This window comes from Diabrotica undecimpunctata, chromosome 6 (assembly GCF_040954645.1).
Source record: "Diabrotica undecimpunctata isolate CICGRU chromosome 6, icDiaUnde3, whole genome shotgun sequence".
NCBI classification, from domain to species: Eukaryota; Metazoa; Arthropoda; class Insecta; order Coleoptera; family Chrysomelidae; genus Diabrotica; species Diabrotica undecimpunctata.
In genome coordinates this window covers 99,019,200-99,039,085 of record NC_092808.1, presented here as the reverse complement: position 1 = coordinate 99,039,085, position 19,886 = coordinate 99,019,200, and the positions used below count along the sequence as shown (strand labels likewise).

The 19,886-nt window shown below is 31.7% G+C and overlaps 1 protein-coding gene across 2 annotated transcripts in view; it reads right to left on the bottom strand.

Annotated features, from left to right (window-relative positions):
- LOC140443622 (glutathione S-transferase-like) overlaps positions 1-19,886 on the bottom strand; it is a 39,129-nt gene continuing 19,243 nt past the window's right edge. Inside the window, exons 1-4 of one of the 2 annotated variants that reach the window (XM_072534976.1) lie at positions 6,600-6,854; positions 4,125-4,292; positions 1,914-2,053; positions 1-274 (exon numbers count right to left, since the gene is read on the bottom strand). In XM_072534976.1, coding sequence (XP_072391077.1) covers positions 86-274; positions 1,914-2,053; positions 4,125-4,292; positions 6,600-6,735 — 633 coding nt within the window. In that variant the 5' untranslated portion in view covers positions 6,736-6,854 and the 3' untranslated portion in view covers positions 1-85. Of the gene's footprint in view, positions 275-1,913; positions 2,054-4,124; positions 4,293-6,599; positions 6,855-19,886 lie in introns of those variants that run through there. The other variant, XM_072534977.1, reaches the window with a different exon arrangement.

The window sequence follows — 19,886 nt, the reverse complement described above, 5'->3', positions numbered from 1 at the left end:
CAAATTTTAAATATTTTGTTTATTTTATGTATAAAGTAGGTAAAAATAATAATTATTTATTAAATCAAAATTATATAGAAAATTATTAAAGATCTTGTTTCAAATCATATCCCTCTAATGCTGGTCTATTTTTAATCCATTTATTAATACCTTTTGCTGCTAGAACATTCTTCTTAACTTGCTGTAAACTTGGGTAAGCAGCTACGGCTTCTTTACCTACAGCATTGACTAATACTTCATACACGCAAACGAATAAAATATCAGCCCATGATATCTGAAAACAAATAAAGATTAAGGTTAGTACTGCAAAAAAAAACCAAACAAATGAAGGTATGAAAAATTGTAAACATCTACTTTTGTTGTTCATATGTCTCATATTAATTTTCTTTTATAATATTTCAAACACATCTTAAGAAAGTTGAGCATATTGGAAATTATTGTAACCTACTTAAAAGTTGAAATCAGTAATTTTTTTTTTCAGCAACACCTAAAGAACAGCAGACAATTTCAATAATTAATACATGTGGTAACAAAAAGGTAGGTCATAAATTAAATTACATATTCCGGGACCAAAAATAGTTCGATTGAAGCTAACTTACCTTAGTACAAATGTGCACATAAAAAGTTACAGCCTTTTGAAGTTATTAAATAAAAATCGATTTTTTTTTAATATATCGAAACCTGTTAGAGATATTATATTGAAAATCTACCGGTGGCTTTCTTATGGCAGGAATATCTTTTAAAAACGCCTCCAAATGTTTGTATGCATTCCAATTAAATAATTATTGTGGTTATTGTTTAACTAATAAGCATTAGTTACCGTTAAACACATTGTTTTTAAAACTTTTTTGCCACTTAGTACTTTTTCGATAAGCCCGTTTTTATCGAGATGGTGCTACTTTTTTATTAGATTTTAAAAATCTCTAGTCAGCTGTATAACACTTATTGCCTTGGTTACTATATATAAAATAGTAGCATTAACAATACATATAGTCAGTAATAAATATTCAAATTATTGTGCATTTAAGATTATTAAGAAAAACTAAATTTTCTAATACAATGGTGTACACGTTTACATAAATGACATTTAATTGATATGCATTTATTTCTGGGTAAGTTTGAGTGGCTAAATTAGGGGTTTAGATAATTATTGGACAGGAACATTGCAACCGCAACTTGTTGTTAATAATGGTCCACCAAAAGTAAATTAAAGGGTGAAAAGATTTTGGAAGAAATTGAAGAAATCCCTGAAAACAGTACAAGAGTAGTAGTGGCTCACATGATGATTTGGAGAAGATTCAAGAAATAGCAGTTTCATTTTATCACTTAAAATCCGTTCAAGAATTATTGGATGAAGATTATCCTAGAAGAATGTGGTTTTACGATTGTTTTTTAATGGAAAACACACAAAATCTCATTTCGACAGAAATGGTGTTACGAACCATCTTAACAAGCACATCTGGGCTGAAGAAAATCCTTTTCTGCTTCTTCTCTTTTCTCTGTACTTGCTTAAACACCTATGTAATATAGGTAGGTAAAATTAGGTGAAATTTGGTATTGCTTTTACGCTGAACTGTGCTTTAATTTGGTTTTTATTTTCTATTTTTCTTATCTGTATTAAATTGAGTTCTCTTTTCTATGTTGATTTTTAGTTCAATAATCTTGGTTGCTATTATAGGTTGTGATCATAATCTTTTCATTAAAGTAAATTATATTCTGTGAGATATACCGGAAAGAGAACTTCAGCATTTGAGAATAAATATAAGGATAAGCCAAAAATAATTAATTATTAGATTAACAGGCCCAAATAGAAATAGATAGTATTTATACTTAATAAAAGGGAAAAACATATAGGTATGGAAATTCTTAAATTTATTACCATTATCGTTAACAATTTCTTATAGTCTACTTACCCTATCATATGCTACGTAACCATTGTGTTTCTTAGCATATTCATCTAATTTTCCAAAATAAACAGGTAATACTTGTTTCAATTTTTCAACTTTCTCATCCTTCTTAGCCGCATCCTTTTCATACTTTATTTCTGTGGCAACTATAACAAAACTAGTATTAAAATAATATACAATAGAATCTTACTATTTTGGCACGTCAACAAATCAACATGTCGAATAACCTGACATCTTCCGCCCGCGACCCTCACCCTTATCAACAACCACACACCGCGTATGCGCTACTTCGCGTCAAAGAGTCTCTAACCTCAAATTGTATCGGTAGCATGTGAATGCCATCGTATATACAGTAAGCGCGACGCGTGTAGACATACGGGCACATTTTTAGTTTATACAGTCCTGAACCCTTTCCCTTGTTGCACTGTTACGCCGAAAAGTAAACAGTTTATAAAAGTAAATAAATAAAAACTTGTTTAAATAGTTTAATTGACAATTAAGTACACTCTAGGTCGATTATTTGTATTAAAACATTACAGTGCTACAGATTTGTTTTTTTTATGTTCTTTTGCTCGAACAGCTAGCGAGAAAACAATTCTAATTTAATATACTATTTTAACTTCACAAAAGGCGTCAATTATTCATGATACTTTAAAAGTTTGTATTGTAAAATATGTGTAGGTACTTTATATTATTTTAATAAACAAAACCTATTTTCGAGGTAATATATTATTTTATAGTACATTACAATAAATAATTAATCAAAATAATATGAAAATAAGCTTTCTAGTGTGTTTATTTTTTTTTTTGATTAAAACAACGAAATTCTTTTAAACTAAAATATAATTCAAGAAATATAAAATAATATATACATATAACTAAATAGTACAAAAAAATTGTATGGAAAAACAACATTGAATAGATTCGCTTCATAGGTACGTGCTTCTCAGCAGAAATCAGTCACAAATTAAACATCATGCGCCGCCATCTGTAAACGACAGCTAAAAGTCACATGTGAGAACCGACCGGATTAGCCCAGTATATCAAATAAGTCACTTAGCGTGGCGCTTACTGTATACTATTAACATAGACTGAACCCTCTTATCTATAGTAGTCTATAGAGCCACAGTTTAACTACAATAGAGCTAAGTAACAACAACACCTTTGTTTTCATCGTTCGTTCTGTCTCACTCTTACAAATAGTAAATCTACGACAATATCTTCTAAGTGGAGAGCAGTAGAAGTACGTAAGCTTCTCGATACAATGTGCTAGAAAGAGACCTGAGAACTTGTCGTCAGCAGGCACCTGGTATGCTCGGTCTATATTAATATAATACGTATATGGTGCATAGTATTTACATACATATTTATTTACAATAATTCTCACTTAAAATAGCAGATAAATATGTATTACATATTTATCTGTCCTTTTAAAACAGAACTATAGTTAAAAAAAATCGGTTGCCTGTAAAGTCGGTTTTACGGGCGAAGATTTTACGTGAAAACGTCTTTTTCTCGGTAGAATATTTATTGATATGAATATTATTAAATTGCACAATAGGAACAAGGAATTGAATGAAAATAAGAATTGCACAAATTTTAACTATAGAAATATATTTTGTTTACTAAAACATTGTACATGTAAACTTAAACTTAACTAATTTCTATTTGAGTGATTTTCACCGATTCAACGCGCCTAATTCTCTAGTGCTGCGCGCGCAGCGGACCGATCATGTTTGAGTGGGAGAAAGACGCAAGGCATTCGCCGGTCCGGTGGGCCTCTCTCTCGTTCGGTGACTCATCGTAACAGACGTGAGCGGGCGTTACACTTTTTCATGAGTGACTCCGAGCCACAACCTAATTTAAGACGTTGTCACGTCAAAACTTAAACAGCAACACAAGACTGACTCTAGGTTTAAATGTAAATTGATATTTTAAAAAAGTTATTAAGGAAAATAAGCTGATGGTCCCCTGGACGTGAAACGAGTGACCCATGTTAATTGTATATGTTTATGGATATATATGTATATTATGTATTATTTATATTTTTTCTCTTCTTTTTGTTAAATGTTGTAAAAACAAAAACAATCGATTTTTATAATTGCAAAGGGAGCTGTTGTGAATAAAATTTAAAAAATAATAATTTTTGTTAAAAGACGTATTAATATACTTATTTTATATATAATGAAGCAATTTTAATTAATAATATATACTCACGTTTTTGTAAATCAAACAGAGTTTCCAACGCAACATCTAGTGCAAGATTTTCTTTCGCATCTTTACCATCGAGTTTTAGTATTGATGCCAAGTACCTGCAGATTGCAGTGCTTTGAGGGATTGCTTTACCGTCAACCTCCAACACTGGAAGCTGTCCAAGAGGAGTAGCTAAAATGTACAACAATTTTAATACACAAAGAGAAAATAAAATGTTTGTCAAGTGAAAGCTTTATTAGAAAGAAAAAATACTGTTAAGTTTCTTGTTCAAAAAATAATTTTATTTAAAATAGAGTGTTGAAAATTAGAAATTAAAATCATTAGATTCCAGGGAGCATTAAAAAAAGTATAACCCCAAGCCAATGAAAATGAAAGATTGAAGGCGGATTGCGATACTATTGATTTTTTGTGATTTAATGTCGGTAATTACAAAATAAAGTTACTAAAAAATTGCAAAAAAAGTTTTAGAAGAAACTGTAACTAATTGAAAAAAAACTACCTGAGTAGCTTGTGTTAGATAAAACATTCATAGTAGTTAAAGTAACATTCACAAAGGGAACTCTGTTTTTAACCATAGAGAAAAACTCATTGAAGTGTAAAAAAATCGAACAAAAACTCCAGTTTCAATTTTTTTAAGAACATTAGAAAATCAGTATTTATTGTTGTTTTGATTAAAAATATTCGGTTAAATATTGCCTAGTGATCATATTAAATATAAAAAACTACAGTTGAGAAATAAAGATGATATTCGAATGCAAAAGGACTGGAATCTGATAAAAGCAGAAAAATTTTTTTAAACAAATTTGACAGTAATAAACTTATAAGTCATACAAAAACCTTCAAAATGACGTTTTTAAATGTTCCTATTCTTATATATTGCTTAGAAAATTGAAAAATGAGTAAAAAATTTTGGTTTTTTTATAAATGTTTACTTTTTCAAAAATAAACTTATAATCTTTATATTCTATACAATGTTGACTCTTGTGGTTCCTAGAAATGGTCAAAATTTGAAGTCGATCGATTAATTAATTTAAAAATTATTTAATTTGTTTACCCCAACTTAAATTTGTGTGCAAAAATGTAAGTCAGAAGATTATGTAGCTATAGTAATTATACGGGTAGCTTCTGAAAGAAAACTATTTATTCTATTAATATTATTCAAAAGAAGAATGAGGAAAAATAACTTTAAATATTGCAAAATAATTTTGCAAAAACATGTCAATTTTTTGCTTATAAACAATTAAATAACTTTTTAACCATTGCCCACAAGAAAATTATTATTATTATTTAGAAAGCCTAGATTTTTTACAAATTTAAAGAAAAATAATATTGACCCAGGACACTTTGGGACGAAGTTAGTGCCTTTTTTTTTATTAATAGCAGCTTCGTTTATTTCTAAATAACAAAAAAGCTTCGTATATTAAGAAATTTTATTAGAATCATCTGAAAGAACATGCTTTACAGTTTAATTGAGCAAAATTCTAAAAGATTTTATTTTAATGGAATCGTTCACAAAGCTTCAAAAATGTGGTCCTTAAAATCGGCCGGATTTGAAACTCATGAGTTCGGAGGGGGAAGAAGCTGTTAACTGTATCTCTGGTTCTTGTTTATTTATTTCGACGTTTTTTTTAATTTGTATGTACTTTTTGTGTACATTACAATTATTATGTATTATATAAATAATTAAATTGTTAAATATTCCATCTAATTTGTTTAAACAATTTTTTTTAAACATAATGACGGTATTAGATTTTTGTTTCGATACAGGGCAGCGGCTTTCTGCTTATGCGTATTTCGACCTCTTTAGGTCTCAACAGAGCGGTATATGCCACTGCTTTGAATCGAAACAAAATCTATCCCGTCGTAGGCCAATAATTATCGAAATAACTATTTACAGACGTAACAACGCCATCTAATAACAACAAAAGAAATGATACGATTTCCTATCTGGCGAAACTAAATTCAAATTTTTACCACTGTACCTTCTACAACTTGCAAAGCAAACAGCTTGATTAATTACTCGGCAAAAGAATCTAAAATATACATTCAACTTGCTGTTCATCATGGTCAAAATTAGTAATGAATTCAGTTTCTTGTACTTCAAACAGAGTAGAGAAATTAAGTATAATGACGGTATTACATGTTTGTTTCGATACAGGGCAATGGCAAAAAAGGTCGAAATACGTATAAGCGGGTTAATAGAACAAACCATAATTTATGGATGTATCTTTAATGTAACCGAATATTATTCGGTTGTACTCAAAAAATCGTTTTTTTAAATTGCATGAAAAAAGTTTTTCAATTAATTCTTGCCCCCAAAACTCATCACGAGCCGTTACTGGTTAGATTAGCGTTATTAATGTTAGGTTAAAAATATTAACTAAAATGGTATGAAAATGTATGACAAGAAAGCTGTTGTTTAAGTTTTAATAAATAGGTATGTTCTATTTCGTTAAAGCTATAATAATAAGTACTTACTTGGCTTAATTTTTGGCCACTCCCCAAACTCGACACGTTTGTCTTCGAATGGAATTTCTCCATAACTTAAAAGCAATCTAATTGGTTCACCCTTTCCGGTGACGTCAAAATATATAAGTTTATATGTATGTGCCATTTTGGATTACTAAATTTTTGTCCACTTAGAACCACCGGTGTTACGATTCGAATTAAACGAAACACTGTTGTAAACTGTTTTTATACTATTTCGTGACTAACACTTTGTATTTTATCTTGTATAAAGTGTTGCTATAAATGTTGCTTATAAATTGAGTGAACATGTTATTAATTTTAATGAATATTTATGAATACGGCAACAGATGAAAAAGTAACGGAGTAAAATTAGTAAACAAGTGGATATTATACAGGGTGGAACAGCCAAAGGCAATAAATTTGATAATTAAAAATTGTCTTTTTGTTGCGCCTTTTTTTGCAATAAAAGCTTTTCGTATAGGGTGTGTCATGTAACAGTGATCAATAACAACTTTCTTATTTTAAATACAACACCCTACATATTATTCAATTTTTGGATTCCTCAGAATATTCTAGAGAGAGAAAGAGAGCATAAAAACAGAAATGTAGTCCAATCTTGCCAGATCAATTGAAACATTAGTCGCGCAAATGGACATAATGAAAAGAGCAAATAAACGTCTCTTGAATTGGATGGAAAAGCTGGAGAAAACCATCGCGAAAAAAGACGAAGAGATACAAAAATAACTCAAAAATACCTGGAAATAATATAAAAACCATCAACAGAAAAAACAGCAACAGAAAAGGAAAAACAAATCTAATATTAAAAAACTAGTGTTAATACCAGCAAATATAGTAAAGATAATACAATGGCAATAAAATGACAACTGAAAACAAATGACAATGAACGGACAGTCCAGTATAAAAAGAAAACTTGTAAAAAAGTAAAACTGTAAAAAAAACGAAAAACAGAAGGCGCACCAAAAAGGATTAGTGCCGCCAAAAGGCAAATACTTATATTTCAAAAAAGAAATAAGAAAGTACGTGTAAAAAGAGCCATACAAAGACAAAAAGATCAAACGAATAAACAAAACGTTTTCATAACGTAAACCATAAAAAAATATACCCGATAAAGACTGTGCCAAAACCATTAGCAAAGAAAGAAAATATTGAAACACCAACTGACCAAGAAAACTAAAGAAAGCTGAGCCCAAACCATCAGCGATTCTCCTAATATCTAGAGGTAAATGCCAAGAGATCCTGCAAAAGCCGCCGAAAGTTTAAGGCAACTTTCTAGTTTAAACAGGTGATTTTGCAATACCTGGGATGCTTTAGTTTCTGTAGAATTTGAAGGCATGATAACTGTGTCATCGGTTTATGTAGCAACTGTTGTATTGGTTGCTATTGGGAGATACGACGTGTATACTAAGCAGAGGGTGGGTCCTAGGATGCTTCATTGTGGAACTCCGGAACATATTGGAAACAGGCTAGTGATTTCCCCACCTCTTTTGACTTGGAAAATCGATCTGTCAGTTAGGATCTTAAAATCTATTGAACTTGTGAGGTGAAGAAATATAGATTTAATTTTGGAGATAAAACCTACATTCTAAACTTTGTCGAATGCTTGAGAGATATCTAGAAATGCAGCAGTACAGTAATTTTTGTGTTCGAGCGAATTTCTGATAGTCTTTGCTACCCTATGAATTTGCTTGATTTTACCGTGTTGTTTCTTTAACCCAACCTAATTCGATAAAACATTACTGTCATACAAAATAAGCTCCATTCTTTTTAGAAAAAAGAGGACACTTTGGATGTAATAGGAGATAAGCTAATTGAGTAATATGCAAATACTTCTATGTGATCTTATTTGGTATTGAAATAACAACAATTTGAGCAACAATCCGTTGGAAAATAAACTGTTTTTAATATTTAATTAAATATATAAGTAATTTAACTTACGCCTTCGTTGGCGTAATAACTGTAGTTAATTGGATAGAATATTTGGGAATATAGAAATAGCTCTTATTAGTCGTGTGTACTTCGAAAGTAAATATAACATCTAGATCTTGAGAGTAAATAAAGACTTTAACTTTTCATGGAAATGAGTGGTTAAACATTTGGAATTTCAACAGCACATCTTTAGTTTAGTGTTGAAGGTTAAGCTTAGATATCAGACACATTAAACATCTTATCCATTCTTTTAATTAACTTATGTACTACTAATTCTAAATTGTTTTTTATATGTTGAGGAGTTGTTGTTTCAATTACATGAGAAGTCCCTTCTGTGGTAAATGTATTTCTATTATTTCTTCCTGTAACAACTTTCGCATAGTTGATAGTTGGTTAAGTGATTGATTGATGTACAGCAAGGGGTGGTTGACTTGCGTTTTTTTTTCTCAAAGTGTTGGAAATTCTTTTTTCTGCAGTTCTTTGTATACTAAACATCCCTTGTAGCTGGCAGGATGATTTTCTAGATAATTTTCACATTGAACATAATATTTTATTCTTTTGTTTTGGAGATTGAGGCGATAGGTGATCGCCCACGCATTATACACAGCGCGGCCTCCTGTGGCAATTATTGTGTGTGGACAAAATGTTAACATTTTTGACATTGGTGTATTTCCCTTTTCGGATGCGATGGCTCAACTGTGATCATAGAGTTAAGTAATTTCGTAATATCAAATATTTTTTTGTCATTACTGTGAATAGGCAGTTCTATAATATATAGTGGCAGATCTTTCTTTGTGCCTCTTTGCTTAATGTTGGATAAAATCCATCACTTTTCTATACGTCGAGGACATTTTGTTTAGCATATTGATAAACACCACTTAAATAGGACAACCAAATTAGTGCTCGCGTCTCAATAAAATCCGTGCATCTCTAATACGATTATAGTTACTTTGGACTAGTCTAATTTTTATATTTGTATAGTTTGACCTATAAGCTAACTGTATAGGAGTGGGGGAAAAGTCAGTATTGTGAATTTTCTTTTATACGAAAAATAGAATTATTTTAAGAATTTCTTGAACTGCGGAAAGTTGCGCGCGTGTTCGTAATTAACGAACGAATTAAATTAATTAAGTTGTTAATTAACTTTTTTGATATATCCTATAGTAACAGATATAAGTGACTGTCACAAAAGTTGATGACCGTGTATACATATACTTGCTTCTTTCATTATAAAAATGATTTTTTAATAAAATAATAACCTTGAATATTTTAACCTGAAGTGGTTTTTTTCTTAAATAAACATGTATTATATTATCAAATTGTATTATCAAATAATAAAACATATTGTATTATCAAATCGTATCTTACGTTTACGTGTACTTTTTATGATTATTGAGCATAATTATTTGTCAGTCATATTAATATTAAAAAATATAATAAAAACTGCAAGTAATAGTTGTTATATTAAAAATTATTTGAATTTTTTATTCTATTAAAGAAAAATATAAAGAAGATTGGAACATACCGTGCTAAGTATTTTTATTTAATGCTTTAATGATTGTTTTTAGTATGAATGCACCAAATTGTTAATAGGTTTAATCGTATTAAGGTTTGTTAGATCATTAAAAGACTGGTAAAATCTGGCTAAAGCCTTAGATCTAGATCTAGAAGTTTTCCACGTGGAACCGTGCCCTAAATCATTTAGGCCAGGGAAATAAGCAAAAAACGCCCCTGTGTGACACTGACACTGAACCGGCCAGGCAAACGACAGTTGTTTTGAGTAGTATGGACCTCTGTAACAAAAACTTATATATTTTCTGCTGTCGATTTTTTGGACTTTTAGAACCAATTAATTTCAAAACCGGTAAATTTTCACTTTTTTTCGTCTATCAACAAAAAGTGAAGCACTTGAAACAAATTTAAGAATAGTAAACTTATAAGTAAGTGTAAATAAAACTTCAAAATGGCGTTTTTTATATATTTCTATCCTTTTTGTTTCTTAGAAAGTTGCAAAATAAATAAGTAATTATGGTTTTTATAAACATTAATAATTTTTTTAATGAACTTAGAATTTTCATATTACATGGAATGTTGGCTCTTGTAGCGCTTAAATTATGGCCAAAATTTTAAAGCGACCGGTCAAATAGTTTTAAAGTTATTTTATTTGTTTATACCAAATTAAATTTTTTTGCAACAATAAAGTCAAAAAACGATGAAATTACAGTAATTCTACGGGTAACTTATATAGAAGATTAATTTTATCAATATTATTTAAAAAAAAAATGAGGAAAATACGATTTTAACTATAGCACAATCATTTTGCAAAAACATGTCGAATTTTTGCTTATAGAAAGAGATACAGTTTACAGCTTTTTTTACCTCTATCGCTCCCGCGAGTTTCAGAGGCATGACTTATAAGTTTATTTTTCCTAAATTTGTTTCAAATGCTTTACTTTCTGCTGATAGACGAGAAAAGTGAAAATTTACCGTTATTTGACCTAAATTTGTTAATAACTAATTAAGTTCAAAAAATCGACTGCATGAAACATAAGGCTTTTTTTACAGCGGTCCATACTACTCAAAATATTTTTTGTTTTCCTGGCTTGGTCAGAGTTACGAAAAAAATCTAATTTCCGTATTCTAATTATTGATAAGTTTGTACAAACCAGTTAAACCAGTAAAACCGTAAAACAAGTATACCTATTCTCTCTATGCCATGAGTGCCAAAACTGATTAAACCATTTACGTAGGCTACAAAGCCATGATGTTTTTGTTCGATCCGGACCCCTCTTCCACATATTTTGCCCTAAATACTAAAATGGAGGACTCTATATCGTTCTGAGTATCGCATAAGCAAAATACTCTAGTTTTCGTATCTTTATGGTTTTCTCCACTTCGGGTGGCATTTTAGACGTTTTAATACCTCTTCATTTGTCACTATATCAACCCAACGTAGCGTCCTTACTACGATACTCCTACCTTTCGAAAGCTTATTTTAAGGGCATGTACTGCGGATGGAACAAAATAACCCAGATTTTTTTATATCCCAATTCTCATATACGTTTGATCCGAGATAGGTAATATTCTAATTTTTTTTATTCCATACGCTGTAATTGTGTAGTCATCCACCGCTGTTTTACTGACTACTATATATTAATATTTTAAAGCATTTATTTTTAAGCCGTATTCATCCTATTCTTCAGTAACACCGTATATTAATAACTTTAATTTTCTTCTTCCTATGCCGTCCCCATTAACGAAAGTTGGCGTCCACATTTCTAAAAGTTTCTCTGTCTTTTGCAACGTGGAATATTTCGTCTACAGTCACGTTTGTTCAGTCTCGAATGTTTCGTAGCCATGACTTCCTCTCTCTACCTATTCCCTTTTTGCCATCGACTCTACCCTGCATGATGACCTGCAGAAGACTATATTAATCATTCCTCAGTATGTGTCCAAGGTTTGCAGTTTGCGTACTTTTATTCTTCTCAAAAATTTTTTGTCTCGACCCATCCTTCTCAGCACTTCCTCATTAGTAACCCTGGCCTATGGTCATGGAAGTAAATGAAATTCTCAACATTCTCGGGTATATCCAAAGTTCAGAGGCTTGAAGCTTCTTAACTATTTGCACTTTTAATGTCCATGTTTCTACCCCGTACAATAGTTGGGACCAGACGTAACATTCAACAAACCTCAGTCTCAGCGCAGTATTTAGATTTTTGTCACATAACAATTGCTTGAATTTTAAGAAGGCTGCCCTTGCCATTTATATTCGTACCCTGATCTCTTGGTCTGCATCTAATTCTGTGTTGATGTAAGCTCCCAGATATTTTTAATTTGTTACTCTCTCTATTTGCTGTCCACCAAGGGTTAGTTGTTCATTATTTATTCGACTCCTTGATACTATCATAAATTTGGTCTTATCTGTGTTGATGTCAAGTCCCATTTGAATGCATTCACTATTTATTGCATCTAGTAAAGTTTGTTCTTCTTCTATCTTCCTCCTCCTAAGTGCTTTCTCTGTTGAGGTTGGCGATCAATATGGCAAATTTCTCTCTATTCTGGGCTTGATGAATTAAGATGGTGAAATAATGGTTCTTCTATACTCTCAGCAATAATTACCATGTCATCTGCAAATCTCATGGTGTTTACGATTTCTCCACCAATTCTTCTTTCCTCTTTTCTTTTTTATAAGGCTTTTCTGAATATGACCTGTGAGTACACGTTGAAAAGAGTCGGAGACAAGACGCATCTAGCCTTAATAAACTCAATGTCTTTTTTGTCTAAATTTATGTTTTTTAATTCATCTATTAACTTCGTATGCTCCACTTGGTCATAGGCCTTTATAAAGTCTATGAAGCATACATATGCACACTTGTTATATTCCTGACATTTCTGCAAGAGTATCGTCAAATAATGCCTCTCTTGTACCCATGCCTCCTCTGAAACCAAAATGCGTTTGATCTATCTGCTCCTCAGATTTCTTATAAATTCGGTTTTGAACAATTTTCAAGAGAATCTTTAAAGGGTGGCACATTAGACTTATCAATCTATAGTCATTACATGATTTGGGATTGTTGTTTTTTGGTAGCGGTAAAAATATTGATTTAAGCCATTCCTCCGGGATGTTACCCCTACATATATGTGGTTAAGAATTCGGGTGAGTCTCTTTATATTACCGTCATCTAAGGCTTTTAACAGTTCAACTGGAATTTGATCAGGACCCGATGCTTTTCCTTGTTTTGCATTCTAAAGGGCATTCTTTACTTCTGAGGGTAAAATTTGTAGGTATTGTTTTTCTTCACCTATATCTTGTTCATTTTCCCTCTCGTCATGGAACAGATAGATTATATATTGTTCCCATACTTCCTTTATTTTGCTCTTTTTAGTAAGTATTCCTCCATCATTATCTCTTGTCATAAGTGTTCTTCTTTGTCTGGTGTTGCCTGTAGGTTCTTTCATTTTTTATGTAAGTGTGAGGTGTCATGTTTGTTGCTCAGTTCTTCCTGTTCCTGACATTTTTTGTTCATCCATTCCTCCTTAGCCTTTCTGATTTCATATTTGATTTTATTCTTGATGGTTTTATATTTATTTTCATCTTTATTTTTATATTTTCTTTTTTCAGTTGTTAGCTCAACTATTTCCGGTATCATCCAGTCTTTTTTAGTGGTTTTCTCTTCTTCGCCTAGGACTTTTTTTCCCGCTTTTAGTATGGCTTTTTTTCATATCTGCCCATTCCACGCTTCCTTCAGTTAATTTATTTATCTCTGCATTTATTGGTGTTGGCAGTTGTCGTCTTTTAGATTTTTGATGTTTATTTTGGTGGTTTTAACTTTTTTCTTCGGTTTTCTGAGTTTATTGTTGACGTTTGCTAGTAAAAGATTATGGTCCGTATCTGCATCTGCGCTTGGATAGGTTTTTGCAGTTTGTACTCCATTACGAAACATTTTGTTATATACGTGTATAATCTTCGTAAGGGTAGGTCGTAGTATGTATTTGTTATGATAATTATAATTCTTTCTCCTGGCAGTACTGGACTAGTCCATCTCCTCTTTCGTTTCTTTTACCTAACCCAAAATTTCCTACTATATTTCCAGGTTTTCCTCGACCGACTTTAGCATTAAAGTCGCTCACAATTATTTTTACCTCCTGCTTCTTTATGTTTTTTGTTAGCAGCTCTAAGTCCGCGTAGAATTTTTCGACCTCAGCATCATTGCTATTAGATAATGGAGCATACACTTGGATTAGATTTATGTTTAGAGGTTTGGCTTTCAGCTGAAGTAGCATTATACGTTAGTTAAAGGGAATGAAATTTGTCACAAACTCTTTTAAATTATTGATGATAATATTACCAATACCAAGGCTGTGTTCTCCAGTGCTTTTGCCTGAGTAGAAAATAGTATTATTATCCTTGGTGTAGTTTCCAGAATTTGGCCATCGTACTTCTAAAAGGCCCAATACTTGTATGTCTAATCTCTTCATTTCTAGCATGACTGTTGCATTAAATAACTTTAATACTTCTGCAGAATTCGCAAGCAATACAGTATCTGCGGCATATCACAGATCACTGATCTTAATTCTGGCAAGTGCCTTTTAGGCTTTTTAATCCTAGGAAGAATTTCAAATAATTCAGAAGTACCTAGGCCAATTCTGACATTTTCTTGCTGGTGATAGTATAGATTTTGTATAATTATTAGATCTTTGTCACCCATTTCTACTAGTTCAAGAAATTCCATCAAGTTTTCATGTCTTCTTCTTCTGCTTGTACTGCCTATCCATTTCGTATGTTGTGCGCGTCCACGACTCAACTCAGTACAACAGTATAGGAAAAATATAACATGTTAGTACCCTGCTTTTTATGGGTACTGATAAATCATGGCATTTGAATAGCTTAGCCACTTTTTAAAATGCAAATCTTGCTTTCTCTTTCTTAAGTTTTATTTCTAGGGAATGGTCCCAATTTTCATTACTTTCCTACCAAAATAGGTATGTTTTTACTCGTTCTATTGGTTGACTATTCACACTGATTCTTTCAATTTGCTGTTTCTTCTTAGAGATCATCATTCATTTGGTTTTCTTAATGTTCAGTGGAAGTCATTATCTTTGACTCGCTTCTGTGATTCTAGTTATTAACTCCTGGAGGGCTTCAGAACTGTCAGCTAATACCACGGTGTTATCCGTGTATCTGATGTTAATGATAGATTCTCCGGTGATTCGAATTCCGGCTTAAACAAATGTTGCTTCTTCCTAAAGATTTCCTCAGAGCATGTGTTGAATAGCGAGGGTAATAGTTAACATACCTGTACGGATATATGATGTTTGGATCCAGTAAATATTGCTAATAATTCTTAGATTACTGTATCACACGCTTTATGGTAATCAATGAACTGATTTTTTCTTCTTATAGTGTATATCCTTTGATGTATGATTTTAAGAAATAACTTAAATGTGGCTCATTAAGCTAATGGTCCGGAAATCATTATAGGATATGGATTTTGTTTTCTTTGGTAGAGCAATAAACGTTAACTTCAGCCATGGTCTTGGTGTTAGTCCGTTTAAATATATGTCATTAAATACTTTTTTGTTAATCGTTTAGTTTTATGGAGCTAAAACAACAAAAAATGGGCATAGCGGTACCTACTAATATAAAGAAAAAGTGTCAAGAAAACGAAATAACAGAAGAATATATTCATTACTACAGGAGAGTAAATAAAACGAAAGAGCAAAAAGCAAAGCAAAAAGTAAAACAGAGGAGTCTCTAAAGCAGTAAGAAACAAAATAATAAATATGTTTTGTGTGTTTACAAAATAATATTATGTAATAATTAACATAGACAGGAATAAATAAAAGAATAGTTAGTGTAGACGTGAAAATAAGAGAAAGAGGTTTAGTCATATTAGGAGTATATGCTCTCATTGCTAACAGTAAAGGAGAAGAAAAAGATCAGTTCTAAGAAATTCTAGAAAAACTAGAAAACGTAAACAGTTGGAAAAAAATTAAGTTGATGGGAGACCTTAAGAACTAAAAGAAAGGATAGTAACAAACTGTAGATCCATTTGAAGAAAATGTCTTGATTAAGAATAAAACGAGACTGATTGACCTATGTGACCAGAATTCGTTAAGAATATGTAATGATTTCTTTAGACATAAAGAGATACATAAATATTCGTATAGATATACAAAACTAGTTCTTAATCAAAAATCAATAACAGATTATACATAAAATCACACAAGTATCTACAGATAAACTAAATGACGAGTCGATCTCATTTCTTAATAAATAAGTCAGAAACGAAAGATATACAAGAAATTACAAATGAAGAATAAGATGAAAACATGGAAACTAAAATACACCAAGCAGCAAAAGAAGCTACTGGAAGAAAAAAATTACCAGATAAATTATAGAAAGACAATTGGTGGATGACAAAGATAGAAAACTAAATAAATGTAAAAAGAAAGCTTACCAAAAGTATCTGACCACAGGAGATCAAGAGAAAGAAGAGAATACAAAAGGCAAACTGTATAAGATCGGACAGGATGCTACTGCTTAGGATCAGGAATAGCTTCACCTCCTAGATCTTTCGCTTCTACGATAGCTCGTGGACTGTATATTTATTCAGTTCTATAAGGTTGGTTGAAGCAGACTGCAAGCTTAATCATCTAATTGGCATACCTTTAAGGACTGCTAAGTATTGTTTTATTACTACCCGGACTACAATAAGTTTATCGTTTGTTACTAGCCTCGCTACTATGAAGTTCCCCATAACTGTTAGGTATTTGTCATTAGTTTAGACTTCGGTGTCGATTATGAGCTGTATTCGTATCTCTGCACCTTGAGGTAGGACCAGCGTTGCCTTTTCTATTGACTTCGCTATTTAAAAAAAATCCATAATTGCATATTCCTCTTGTAATTTCAATCCATTATGTAGATACTGTATTGTAGTGCTGGAGCTGCAGGACTCTTGGCAGGTTGGTATTTAAGTTACTACTCCAACACTATCTCCTTACCAATCTCCTGCTCGACGTAGGTTGCAACGCTTATGGTCGAACTATATCCAGTTTGTTTATATTCATGGAAAAAAATGCTACTTCAGGCACTGAATTCATTTCTAAATTCAAAATATGCTCTCGTTGTGCCTCTATTTCTATGGTGTCCCAATTGTGTCATTTGATTATTATTTCCTCCTTGTTTAGCTTGCTATAGTCCTCTGTTTCTTTAAAATCTACTTCTATTATGATATATTCTCGTATATGTCTTTCATATTCAATTGTGTTTCTGTAATTATTCTTCTTATATTCTTTTCTTCTATCGAAATTATATTTGCGTCCGTATGTCATATTTCTTTTTCTACCTTTATACATTTGGTTAATATGGAAGGTGTTGATCTTTTACTCGACGCGTCAAATTTAACTCGTACATTAGTCGTTGTACTATCCTACTTTTTTACGGGGTGATGCGGTAGGTAGCATTTTTCTTGCTGGTTTTCTATTATTTTCATATGTCCTTGTTTTTCCCAGTTTTTCATAAACTTTCTATAGTCCATCTCTAGTTTTTTATCTTTTGTAAATATTTTCTCGTATTGCATTACTCTTGCAAATGCCTGTTGTTCCCTTTCTCCTAGTTTCTCTGTGTTTTCTTTAAATGGTATTTTTACTTCGTATCTCCCTTAGTTTTTTTACTGTGTACTTATAGTATTCGTCACATTCTTGTTCTTTAACTGAAAGTTTGCTTTCGTGTTCTATTTCTTCCAGTTCCTATTGTTTTTAATTTGTTGTCCATTTCCAGTCTGTATAACATACTGTACAGTCGTAGATTCCTTGCTTTTTCTTTTTGTGCCATTCCTGATACTATTTATCCTAGTTTTGTATTTTGTATGAGTAGCCCGTTATTCATTCTCTTTTACACCTAGTAATACGTTTATTTTTCCAACTTTATGGTATTCTTCTTATTGCGCCGTCTCCTTTCAAAGGTAAGTGATACAAATGGCAATTGTAGCTTTAGATACTGCTGCACAAAAGATTTCTGTGAATGAGCGGTCAAACCATCTCCTTATTTCTTTCATCCATAATCTGTGGCCGAAATCAGCCACTTTCAGTTCTGGCGTCTTTCAACTGATCTTTTGCCCTGACCTTTACCTTCCAATATGATTTGTAGTAATTCATATATTTCACCTCTCAACACCTTTATGGTATTGGAGTCTGCTAATAAGACGTGTCTTTCATTTAATTCCTCCAACTGTATTTCCTGTCACTGTAGGTCTTTGGTTATTTTCGGTAGCCCCAATGCCTCCGTTTTCATCTCAAAGTTACTCTGGAAGTATGTTTCAATCAGTAGCTTCTGGCTTTAGTTCGATGTTTTTTCTCCTGTGAAACTGATTCCCGAGATTGCAGCCTGAATTGGTTTCTTCTGCATTCCCAGGTTTGTCGCTGCTTCTTCTGTAATAGATGATGATTGCGATCCTTGGTCTATTAATGGTCTCATTAATTAAGTGCCTCCTATATTATTCTTTATGCGCACTATCGCAGTGGCAAGTGAGCTTTCGTGTTTTGGTGGCTTGCACAGTTTACTGAGTTCTGTCCTCGTTTCTGTGCGTTGCCATGTCTATACCCATTATTCTCTTGGGTGTATTCTCGTCTTTTGTTATTCGGTTCTCTTCCATTGCCCGAATAACTATTTTTTCGACTGTTTATATTAGGGTAATGTCCGCTTCTTTTGTTGTTTGGGTTTTTTCATAACCCGAACTTCTGTAGTTTCTCCCATTTCTTTCAGAGGTATTTTCTTGCCTTCTTTTATTTTGGTTTCTTTTGTTACCTAAACAACTACTTTCAAAATGTAACAGTGTGTCTGACTTATTTAAACGTATGTTTTCTCATCCCAGAGAAGGGTTGGCTTTCTCCCCCCAAGTAAAAACCACCCTGGGCTCGAGTCAAAAAAAAGTAGAGGGTAAGAGGAACCTTAATCCAAATTTTCGAGCAAATCCGTCGGGACGAGGAAAATTACACTCTAAAACGCTCATTTACTGGAGTATATGTTTTTATTCTATTATTTTACCAACCATATACTCTTATAATAATATATTTATTTGCGTTCCATAATAATTGTAGCATATCCTATTTTTTGAAAATTTTTGTTAAAAGAGGGAAGGAACCCCATCGTGAATCGGGAAAACGCTTTTTTATTATATTTCAATTAATACTTATTTTAAACAATAACAAATTTCCTTTATTAGAGAGTCTAATTACTTTAGATCCCATTAAAAACGTTAATATAAAAATTTTTGCTTATTAACCTTATTGTTTAAACTCCAAGTAAATTCATACATTTTTGTAGATAGCCCATTCAAGACGATTAACTAATCCAGCGCAAAGTAAAACTGCGTCTATCATTGATCACTCGGTATTCGCGGTTGTTTTCTGTATGTATGTATAAAGAGTAATTTTATCACACTTCCTTAAACCTTATGATCAGAATAATAAATAGTAAAACTAAATCGGAGTGTTTCGTAAGATGTTATCTTTTCGACCATTATAATATTAATAAATAGTTTAATATAAAAAGAAAGCTGTTGTTTGAGCTTGTACCTACACTTACTTTGCTTAATTTTTAGCCACTCCTCAAACTGGATACGTTTGTCCACGAATGGAATTTCTCCATAGCTTAAAATCATTTTAATTGGTTTAACCTTTGTAGTAAAGTCAAAGTAAATAACTTTATATTTATTTATTTATTTATATAGATTTACTAATGTTTGTATTTTGAGAACGATTTTCGAAGTGGAAATTGAAACGTCAATAAACATACTTTAACCTTTAATTGTGGCTTATTCCCATTTAAATAGTAATTATTTTATA